At 32.7% G+C, this 12,273-nt stretch overlaps 1 protein-coding gene across 4 annotated transcripts in view; it reads left to right on the plus strand.

The window, feature by feature from the left end:
• fgfr1a (fibroblast growth factor receptor 1a) overlaps nucleotides 1-11,334 on the plus strand; it is a 58,662-nt gene extending 47,328 nt beyond the window's left edge. For all 4 annotated transcript variants that reach the window (XM_073819156.1, XM_073819158.1, XM_073819157.1 and 1 more), the window contains exons 10-18: nucleotides 3-148; nucleotides 239-360; nucleotides 2,725-2,835; nucleotides 4,554-4,744; nucleotides 4,832-4,954; nucleotides 7,291-7,361; nucleotides 7,444-7,581; nucleotides 7,665-7,770; nucleotides 9,520-11,334. In XM_073819156.1, the coding sequence (XP_073675257.1) occupies nucleotides 3-148; nucleotides 239-360; nucleotides 2,725-2,835; nucleotides 4,554-4,744; nucleotides 4,832-4,954; nucleotides 7,291-7,361; nucleotides 7,444-7,581; nucleotides 7,665-7,770; nucleotides 9,520-9,699 (1,188 nt within the window). In that variant the 3' untranslated portion in view covers nucleotides 9,700-11,334. The remainder of the gene's footprint in view (nucleotides 1-2; nucleotides 149-238; nucleotides 361-2,724; nucleotides 2,836-4,553; nucleotides 4,745-4,831; nucleotides 4,955-7,290; nucleotides 7,362-7,443; nucleotides 7,582-7,664; nucleotides 7,771-9,519) is intronic.
• Nucleotides 11,335-12,273: the final 939 nt, after the last annotated feature.

Below are 12,273 nucleotides of genomic sequence, written 5' to 3' on the forward strand. Positions count from 1 at the left end.
AGGTGTCTGTGGACTCCAGCTCATCTATGCACTCGGGTGGGATGCTGGTCCGACCCTCACGTCTTTCCTCCAGCGGCTCCCCTATGCTCTCAGGGGTCTCTGAATATGAGCTGCCCCAGGACCCACGCTGGGAGGTGGCCAGAGACAGGTAACACACATATACACACTGTACTCATCATTTGTTGACCATCCGGCAAATATTTAACTCAGTGATTAATATTGTGTGTTTGTGTCTCAGGCTGGTTCTCGGTAAGCCGCTTGGCGAGGGCTGCTTTGGGCAGGTGATGATGGCAGAGGCTATCGGAATGGATAAAGAAAAACCCAGTCGTGTCACTAAAGTGGCTGTCAAAATGCTCAAACGTAAGTGGTTACTGAGTTTCTGCTGCCGCTGATAGCTGACAGTTGTGTGCGTGTGTGTAAAAACAGAAGTATGCCGGCAAACTCTGTCTGGATTTCGGTATCTCATGAGGAATCTGATGGTCTGCTGAGCTCTCGTCTGTATTTCACCTTGACCCTGAAGCATGATAATCGAGCTCTTGTGTCACATACCATACTAGAGCTGCTGGTTATTCTGATTCAGGTTCTGCCTGTTTCCCATCCTCTCCTCAGCAAATGAATGCTGAACGCAAGCAAACACTTTAACACTGACTCCGTATAATTTTAGTATTATTTCATATGCTATTATATAGTGTTAATGATATATGTAAATAATAATAATAATATTTGTTATATTTAGAATTATAAATATTATAATAAGTATTACTATTTTTAGTTAGATTTATATTTTACATTTTCAAATTTTCGCTTCAATTTTAGTCATTTTTAATTTTTTTTTTTTTTTTTTTACATATTTAGATTTAATTTTCTAATATATAAATATATATTCTAAAAGATTTAATCTTTTTTCTTTCTTTTTAAAAATGATTTAGTTTTATTTCAGTTTTTGTCATTTTAGCACTTCAACTTAAACAGTTTTTTTTTTTTTTTCAGTTAGGCGATATTTCACTTTTTTAAGTTTAGGTTTTAATCTAATATTTACTAGAGCAGCTGGTTATTTTGATTCAGGTTCTGCCTGTTTCCCATCCTCTTCTCAGCAAATGAATGCCCAAAACATTAGCAAACACTGAATCAGTTTAATTTTAGTATTATTCCATATGCTATTATATAGTGGTGTAATGATATAAGTAATTATTATTACATAATAATAATAATAATAATAATAATAATAATTGTTATATTTATAATTATAAATATTATAATAATTATTACTATTTTTAATTTTTATTTTACATTTTCAATTTTCATTTCAATTTTAGTAATTTTTGTTGGGGTTTTGTATTTTTTTTTTGTACATATTTAGATGTAATTTTCTAATATATAAATATATATTTAAAAAAAGATTTAATCTCTTTTTTGTTTTCTTTTAAAAAATGTTATTTTTGGATTTAGTTTTATTTCTGTTTTTGTCATTTTAGCACTTCAACTTAAACAGTTTTTATTTCAGTTAGGCAATAATTCACGTTTTTTAAGTTTAGGTTTTAATCTAATATTTACGTTTTACTTTTGCACTGCCCTGCATTGCAGCACTACTGCGAAATAAATCATATCTGTCATATTTGTGCTGGCTCTTTCACAAATAAATGTTATGAATTGATTCTGAAGCACTTTAACACTGAATCAGTATAATTTTAGTATTATTTCATATGCTATTATATAGTGTTTTTAATGATATATGTAAATAATAATAATAATATTTGTTATATTTATAATTATAAATGTTATAATAATTATTACTATTTTTAATTAGATTTTTATTGTACATATTGTACAAATTTTAGTAATTTTTCTTGGGGGTTGTAATTTTTTTTTTTTGTCTTTTTTTACATATTTAGATTTAATTTTCTAATATATAAATATATTCTAAAAGATTTTAAAAGATTTAATCTTTTTTTGTTTTCTTTTTTTAATTTTCTAATATATAACATTCTAAAAGATTAAAAAAGATTTAATCTTTTTTTTTCTTTTTAAAAATGTTCTTTTTGGATTTAGTTTTATTTCAGTTTTTGTCATTTTAGCACTTCAACTTAAACGTTTTTTTATTATTATTATTTTTTTTTTTTAAGTTTAGGTTTTAATCTAATATTTATGTTTTACTTTAGCACTGCCCTGCATTGCAGCACTACTGCGAAATAAATCATATCTGCCATAGTTGTGTTGACTCTTTCACAAATAAATTACTCTTATGAATTTATTCTGTAGATGAATTGGTGAAACAAACTCACAAAAACTCATTATCCATTTGCTTCATTCTCTTAATTAGCATCTGACTCACTTACTGATCTGTAATGCATCATACTTTCCTCAACACTGTTATAAATTGGAACAAACTAAGTTAACCTGGACAAAAATAATAAATGTTCCTGGACTTGTTGTACACAATTCATCAATGCACATTACTCTATATAAAATCCCAGTAATAGCATAACCTGCTTTTTAGTATCCACTAAAATCAAAGAATTCAGTTTGACTGAAAAATGCATTCAGTTAAACATGTTGCATACTGTTAAGCTGATTTAACGTCGACACCGGAAATAAACGAAAAAGGAAAGCATAAATAAAATCACCCATCTGCACGGTCCGTTTGTCCTTTACAGCTTAGAGGCTGAAGGTTTCGTGACCTGTCATACTAAGATATATGTGTGTTCATCAATATTGCTTTTATAGCCGACGCCACAGAGAAGGACCTGTCAGACCTCATCTCCGAGATGGAAATGATGAAGATTATTGGCAAACACAAGAACATCATCAACTTGCTGGGGGCCTGCACACAAGATGGTGAGTAAAGGATGAAGGAGGAAGGGAGATGGGAGACATTTAGGGATAATGCAATACGGGCGTAAATCATTTCATATTTCAAAATCAATTTGTTAGGCATGCTGCTTTATGACTTCAAAAGGACAGGATGTTGTCATCAGTCCAGCTATTGTGATTGCACATGCTAGATAAATTTAACCCAACTTCCTTATTGAATCACTTGTAAACCCTAGATTAAAAACAGCAGCCTCTTAAAGGCTACTTCCATATAAAATAAAACATTTGATTTGATTAGATTTTTTTGTACTGTTAGTATTTTTTGTTTAGTATTATTTTGAATTTTTAGTATTATTTGTTGTTTATAATATTATTTATTGCTAATGTTTATATAAATATTATTATATGTAGTATTGTCTATCAATATGTATATACTTATTTATATTTATATATATATATATATATATATATATATATATATAATTTAAAAATACTAAAAAAAACAATTATATATATATGTCTTTTTTTACTATTTTAAAATATTTTTTAATATTTTTTTTATATTACAGTTTTATTACCATAGCAAAATTTCTTGTTATTTGTTTTTTAAGTTCAGTTTTAATCTAATATTATTTAGATAATTTTATTTACAACTTTATAATGAAAAATGTTTTTAATAGTTTTAGTTAACAATAAAAACTCTTTTCAATAAGTACTGTTCAATACGGAGCCCCTAAGGGGACGTCAGAGTAAAAAAAATCTAAAGTTTAGTTTCATGTGCTCACTTGAAACTTTCATGTGCTCACGCGAAAACCTTCATGAATTTTTTTTAAAGTTTAGTTTCATGTGCTCACGTGAAACTTTCACGTGCGCACGCGATAGTTTCACGTGCGCACGCGAAACTATAAGTTTCACGTGCGCACGCGAAACTATAGAGAAAGTTTCACGTGCGCACGCGATAGTTTCACGTGCGCACGTGAAACTAAACTTTATTTAATTTTTGCTCCACGTCCCCTTAGGGGCTCCGTAGTTCAAACATATTGGCTCAGTGAGATATTTTCATGTTATATTTTTGGAAGGAAAAATAGATTTTGATTCAGCAAGAATGCATTAAATGATCAAAAGTGACAGTAAAGGCTTTTATAATGTTACTAAATATTTCTATTTAATATAAATGCTGTTCTTTTGAACTTTCCATTCATCAGAGAATCCTGAAAAATAAAATAAAAAAGCACAACTGTTATCAACATTAATAATAATAAGCAGCAAATTAGTAAATTGTAGATTTCTAAAAGGTCATGTGACACTGGAGACTGAAGTAATGATGCTGAAAATTCAGCTTTGTTCACAGGAATAAATTACATTTTAAAATCTAGAGTCTATACAGTAAAAAATGTTTTTTTTTTTTTTTTAAATTGCAATAATATTGTACAATTTTACATTTGTTTTTGTATTTTAAATAAATGTAGCCTTAGTGAGCTCAATCTGAGCCCCAATCTTTGTAAAAATTAATTATGCTAAAGAAAAAGTCAAGTAAATGTTTATTTAAATTATATTTGCTGTCATAATATTGCATGATATGTAGAAATACTGGCATTAAAATTAATTTCCACTAAAGTAGACACCTTAATTAGTATTAGCCATTGCAAAGCTCATTTCATTCAACCAGTAATTTTGATCACTTGTGTTATATTGTTTCATGAATTATGTGACTGATATGTTTTCATATGTTCATTTGTCAGGTCCACTCTACGTCATTGTGGAGTTTGCGGCAAAGGGCAATCTTAGGGAGTATCTGCGTGTGCGTCGTCCGCCTGGGATGGAGTACTGCTACAACCCTGACCAGGTACCTGTGGAGAACATGTCAATCAAAGACCTGGTGTCCTGTGCATACCAGGTGGCACGTGGAATGGAATACCTGGCATCCAAAAAGGTTTGCATCTCGAATGCTTCCGTTCTCATATTAGTCTAATTAACATATGACTTTGATTAATATGCATGCATGTTTTCTCTGTTGTAGTGTATTCATAGAGACTTGGCTGCCCGTAATGTCCTGGTAACTGAAGATAATGTTATGAAGATAGCAGACTTCGGCCTGGCCAGAGACATCCATCATATTGATTACTACAAGAAGACCACTAATGTAAGATTTTTGGACTGAAACATAAGAAAAGTCAATTTATTGAATATAAAATGATGTTAATTTGGTCTTTGATTGCAGTACTATGAACCAGTCCAAACGATTTATTTTATACTGCTTGTCTGAATTATTGTATTTAATGAGATGATTCCTGTCATAATTACCTGTGGGATTTTCTTTGAACACCAACTTTAAGTCATAACTAGATTTGTACATTTTCTTTAGAAATTGTGATGGGAGCTTACCATGGCAAAACTCGGCACTGTGCAGCTCCTAGGGTCTACAATTAGCTAGGATTTATAACATTAATAGCTAATCGTTATTACTATGTAACTATTCATTGCTAACATGTGTAGCATATTGGAAGTCCCGTTTGCTAGCATGAGTCAAAAGAGCCAACCCCCATGTCTATATAATGTTCTGATGCAGAGATATAATTCCTGCTAAACAGTTGCTAGGGTACTCTGTTTGGTTGTTAGGGAGTGGCTTGGCAGCTGTCAGCATGTAACTATTCAGTGCTAGTATGTGTAGCATGTTGGAAGTCCTTTTTGCTAGCATAAGCCAAAAGAACCAATCCCCATGTCTATACGATGTTCTGATACAGAGATGTAGGACTTGCTAAATGGTTGCTAGGGTACTCTTTGGTTGTTAGGGAGTGGCTTAGCAGATATTAGCATGCAATTATTCAGTGCTAGTATGTTTAGCATTTTGGAAGTCCTTTTTGCTAGCATGAGTCAAAAGAGCCAACTCCCAACAACAAAAAAATCCAGAAAAAAAAATGTATTTGCATTTTAATAAGTGAAATAAGTATTTAACCCCTTAGCAAAAAATGACTTAGTACTTGGTGGCAAAACCCTTGTTGGCAATCACAGAGGTCAGACATTTCTTGTAGTTGGCCACCAGGTTTGCGCACATCTCAAGAGGGATTTTGTCCCACTCCTCTTTGCAGATCCTTTCCAAGTCATTAAGGTTTCGAGGCTGACGTTTGGCAACTCGAACCTTTAGCTCCTTTCATGGGTTTTTTATGGGATTAAGGTCTGGAGACTGGCTAGGCCACTCCAGGACCTTAATGTGCTTCTTCTTGAGCCACTCCTTTGTTGCCTTGGCTGCGTGTTTTGGGTCATTGTCATGCTGGAATACCCATCCATGACCCATTTTCAATGCCCTGGTTGAGGGAAGGAGGTTCTCACCCAAGATTTGATGGTACATGGCCCCGTCCATCATCCCTTTGATGTGGTGCAGTTGTCCTGTCCCCCTAGCAGAAAAACACCCTCAAAACATAATGATTCCACCTCCAAGTTTGACGATGGGGATGGTGTTCTTGGGGTTATAGGCAGCATTTCTCCAAACATGCAATTTGAGTTGATGCCAAAGAGCTTGATTTTGGTCTCATCTGACCACAACACTTTCACCCAGTTCTCCTCTGAATCATTCAGATGTTCATTGGCAAACTTTAGACGGGCCTGTACATGTGCTTTCTTGAACAGGGGGACCTTGCGTGCGCTGCAGGATTTCAGTCCTTCATGGCGTAGTGTGTTACCAATTGTTTTCTTGGTGACTATAGTCCCAGCTGCCTTGAGATCATTGACAAGATCTTCCCATATATTTCTGGGCTGATTCCTCACCGTTCTCATGATCATTGAAACTCCATGAGGTGAGATCTTGCGTGGAGCCCCAGACCGAGAGAGATTGACAGTTATTTTGTGTTTATTTAATTTGCAAATAATCACACCAACTGTTGTCACCACCTCACCAAGCTGCTTGGCGATGGTCTTGTAGCCCATTCCAGCCTTGTGTAGGTCTACAATCTTGTCCCTGACATCCTTGGACACCTCTTTGGTCTTGGCCATAGTGGAGAGTTTGTAATCTAATTGATTGATTGCTTCTGTGGACAGCTGTCTTTTACACAGGTAACAAGCTGAGATTAGGAGCACTTCCTTGACGAGACTGCTCCTAATCTCAACTTGTTACCTGTATAAAAGACACCTAGGAGACAGAAATCTTGCTGATTGATAGGGGATCAAATACTTATTTCACTCATTAAAATGCAAATCAATTTATAACTTTTTAAAAATATTTTTCTATACGATGTTCTAAAGCAGAGATATAGGTCGCTTATAAAAGTCATAGCACACCTCTCCTCAATTAGCCTCATGATTTGACGCCTCACTTGTGGGTCTCTGACAAACTGTGCAGGACGAGATGCTTTGCAAGCATTACTAATTGTGATTTCTTCCCAGGAGGATTTGAAGGCAGCATTTGTCACAAGCTGATATATCAGGTCTTTAATCTCAAACAGCTGATGAGTAAATAAATAAAGAGCTGGTGTTTTTCCACAGGGTCGTTTACCAGTGAAATGGATGGCGCCTGAAGCTCTCTTCGACCGCATTTACACCCATCAGAGTGACGTGTACGTCTGAATATATTCTCTTAAACTCACTCACATACAAAATACATTTGTCTGTTAATAATGGTCATTCTTTGTATGTCAGGTGGTCTTTTGGGGTGTTGCTGTGGGAGATCTTTACTCTGGGCGGCTCACCGTACCCTGGTGTCCCTGTGGAGGAACTCTTTAAACTGCTAAAGGAAGGCCACCGCATGGACCGTCCCTCCACGTGTACCCACGAACTGTAAGAATGTTTTAATGCTGCATCTTCTGTCATGATGGAAGAGGTTTCTTATTACAGTTTTTAAAGCCGTGGTCCTCTTGCAGGTATATGATGATGAGAGATTGCTGGCATGCCGTTCCATCTCAGAGACCCACGTTCAAACAGCTGGTGGAGGATCTAGACCGCACCCTCTCTATGACGTCAAATCAGGTGCTTCAAATGAAAAGTTTCTTAATTATTTTAATTGCAACACTGCATAACTGCATAGAAATATTAAATATCAATAATGATACAGGGTTATTCAGTTTTGTTTTTATTTATTATTATTATTATTATTATTATTTAGTAATTGACAATGATAATAATTAGTAATTAAAAATGATAATTTGATCATCAATGATCATCGTCAAGGATGATAGAAATAAATGATACAATAATAATAAATAATAATAGTAGTAGTAATAATTAATAATAATTTGATCATCAAGGATAATAAAAATTAATTATACAATAATCAAAAATAATGACAATAAAATAATAGTAATAATAATAATAATGTTGTCATTGTTCAGGGAAGTCAATAATAATAAATTATCAAATAATAACAATATAATAATAACAATAACACTAATGTGTTGTTCTTAAGTAATAGTAGTAGTAGTAATAATAATAATAATTAGTTTTTGAGTAGTTAATATTTTATTAGTATTAAATACTAATGATAATAATAATATCATCAATTATAATAATACAAATAAATTGTCAAATAATTTTAGTTAATTTATTATTATTATTATTATTATTATTATTATTATTATTAATAGTAGTAGTAGTAAATACCAATGATAATAACGGTGTCATCAATAATAGTAATAATAATACAAATAAATTGTTTAATAATAAAATGTCAATAATACTAAATGATCAAATAATAATAACTATTATAATCATTCTAATAATAATAATAATAATAATGATAATGATAATCAACAGCAAACAGTATAATAATATTAGTAATAACTACTACTATTCATAATAATAATCAGCAGCAATAATAGTAATACAAATAAATGGTCTAATAATAATAACAATAATAATAATAATAACAATAATAATAATAATAATAATAACTATTATTATTATTATTATTATTATTATTATTCAATAATAATATTCATCAAAAATAATAATAATAATAATAATAATAACGATGATGATAAATTATAAAATAATAATAATAATAAATTATAACTATTATAATTATTCAATAATATTCATGATGATGATGATGATAATAAATTGTGCAATAAAAATAATAATAACAAATAATAATAACTATAATTATTCAATAATAATAATATTCAACAAAAACAACATGATGATAATAATAGTGTTCAGGGATTAATAAATCAATAATAATAAAAATAATAAAAATAATAATAATAATAACTTAAGAATATAAAATTCATAATTACGAATATTTTGTTATTGTTCTTCAGTAGTAGTACCAAGAGTAATAATTAGTATTATTTTAATTGTAATAATAATATAATTTTAATTCTTATAATATTAATAATCAGTGTGAACAAATTATCAAATAAAAATGCAATGACAAATAATTTGTTGTTGTTAATAATAATATACTATTATTAATTATTAAATAAGTACTACTATTAATACAAATTAATTAATTAATAAATTATTAATACAAATAAATGGTCAAATAATAATAATAGTCAATAATAACAAATTGTCAAATAATAACTATTATAATTATTCAATAATAATCAACAACAAGATGTTGTTATTATTATTATTATTGTTATTATTATTAATATTATTATTATTATTATTATTATTAAATTACTAGTACTACTACTACTAGTACTAGAAATAATAATAATACAAAATTTTGTATTAACAACAATAACACATTTTCTGTGTATTTTACATTTTCAGGAGTATCTGGACCTGTCAGTGTCTCTAGACCAGTTTTCCCCAAATTTCCCCGACACACGCAGCTCTACATGCTCCTCCGGTGAAGACTCTGTGTTCTCCCATGACCCCGGTGCTGATGAGCCCTGCCTGCCCAAATTCCCCCCTCATCCCAACCGCGGAGTGGCGTTTAAAAAGCGCTGAGCTCCCAGGCCTTCAGTCCCTCTCCAGTGTGCAACTCTAGGAGACAATGCTTTGCCACAGAGCACAGAGCTCGTCATGGACTTCACATAATGAAACAGCGAGCTTCACACAGCTGGAAGAGAACAAACTGGACCCCTTTACCTGTTGTTGCTACAAAGCTATAGGGCACTTGAGCAGAAAGTGGTACACGTGTGTTTCTCAAGACTCAGAGTCAGTATGAAATCTCCTCCTGCCGTCTGTAGTTGAGACGTCACCATCATCGAATGAGGATCAGATGTTGGGAGTGTTTATATAATAACAAGGACTTTTCTTTTGACCAAATTCGTAAGAAAATGTATTCCACTAAACGCTCTGCCCGAATGTATTTTAACAACGGGCACACAGTTTATCAGACTGACAGCCTTTCTTGTAAATACATCTAGAAATGTATAAATATGAATATATATTTACACTCTACCCTTATTTTTATGACACTATTTGGATTTTGTTGCTTTTTGTACCAGGATGCGTTTATGTAGAACTTTTTGAAGTGTAGCTTTTTTGAAAGGGACGGCGAAAATAATGTCCACGAGAATTGTAGATGAAATTATATTATTAAGAGCTGATAGATGGCCAGTTTTGTTACTTAATGTTGTTGTCCTCTGTCATTGATGCAGCTTGGCAGAAGTGGCTCAAAACTGCTGCTATCTTCCTGATGGTACTCCGTACAGCGTCAGACTTAAGCTACAATATAATATATGTATTGAAAAGGTTCTCTTCTTCACGTCTTAAGCAAGTCGATGCATATTTTTTTTTAATGAAAGATGAATGCGAATATATAAATCACCTAAAATGTACCTCAGAGAGACGCTATAAATGTTTAGCTTCCTGTAATGAGATGACCGTGCATTAAAACAATGGTCGAATATGGGTAAGATCAACAGATCGTTTGTGTTGCTCTACAAAAATTACATCCAATAAAATACTGTTGACGAACGAATCATGAAACCGCATAAAGAACCTTGTAAATATCACTCTTGCTGATGAGTTTACAACATAAATTGTGTTTACAGTGAAATTGACTCTCTCATTTACCGCAGGTTAGTAGGGGTGATTAAATATTATAATGCAAAGCTTACAGTGTAAAAGCTGAGCGTAGCCGTTAGCGCTTTATTTATAGCGGTGTGAATGACCCTTCTTAGTGAGGTGCTATGCTACAAATGCCTCAGATGGCGGCCGCTGTTACTGTGGACGATTGGCTCCCTGCCAGCGGCTGATGCATCACTTCCACTACACGTACTTTAGCCAAGTGAACCTTGATGCCGACTACCGGCTCACGCTCCTGCAGCCAAGACAAAAGTACCAGCTTTGATTTATACGGTTGAAAATATAGTTGAAGGTTGCAGAGTATACAGCAGTTTGAATTTAACGCTGTTTGTCATGTTTATGGGACGGTTGCAGTAAATTTTAATTTGCGGAACATTGCTTTGTTCTGAGGGACGCAGCGCGGGTCAGCGGATATGGACTTGTGAAACACTGGTTGTACGTCTGTTTTCTCCAAAGGCATGCATTATGATTGGGAATGTTGCATTGCGGTTTAGTCAACACCAAATTTATAGCTCAAATGCATCAATAAATGTATCAGCTTTTATTTTATATGCAACAGCTTGTGTGGAATTCTTATTCTGAGTTAAAAGTGACTGAATTCTCTCATTGTTTACTCACCTTCATATAATTTCCAAGCTTTTTTCATGATTATTCTATGGAAAAAATTACATTGTTGCTATTTTATTTGTACAAAGCTATGCAAGCAGCGTTTACTGGGGTTCAAGTGCCTTAAGGCATATGAAAAAAGACAGTACATATTATTTAACAAACGTAAATCAATGTATTAAAAAAGGGCATTTTGGCAAATCCAGATCATTTACCTTAGAAATATGATGTTTTTTTAACTGTGGTCAGATCTCTCTAAAATATTGCATGCTTGTTTAGAATCACCTGTCGCATGTGCTCACCAGATTTGGTGAAGTTTTGAGTTTTTGTTTAGGCTTTATAGGCTTTTGGGTTTATTTGGACTGGCCCATTTTCTAAATGACCCAGTTATAGCTTCCCAAAGGGGAAATAAAAAAATAAAAAAAATGAATGTGTGTATATATATATATATATATTGTGCATATGTGTAAAAACTTTTTGCCCTTGAAAATGTGATATCACCCCCAGTGGCTGATTTCTTGATGTTGAAATTTCTCAGACATTTAGGGCCTTGAGTCAAACAGGCCCACCAAATTTCGTTTCGACTGGCCTCTGTTAACCTTGTCTAATAAGTGCGCAAAGTTCATTGGTCTATGGCGGCTATGTTTTTTGGACATATGCAAATGTCCTTATAGCTACGTTTAGCACTTCGGTCCAAGAGCGTGCGATTTTCACGTCGATAGGACAAATGGTTGCGTAGTTATGGCCGTTTTTATGTTTTTTTTATAGTGCCACCAAGTGGCCAAGCTCCACGACTTTTTTCATGTTACCTTAGATTCAGCTTTTACATATGTCTAGTGAGTTTGGCGAAGATACCTAATTCCATTCAAAAGTTTTAGTAAA

This window comes from Garra rufa, chromosome 15 (genome assembly GCF_049309525.1).
Source record: "Garra rufa chromosome 15, GarRuf1.0, whole genome shotgun sequence".
In the NCBI taxonomy this organism is placed as follows: Eukaryota; Metazoa; Chordata; class Actinopteri; order Cypriniformes; family Cyprinidae; genus Garra; species Garra rufa.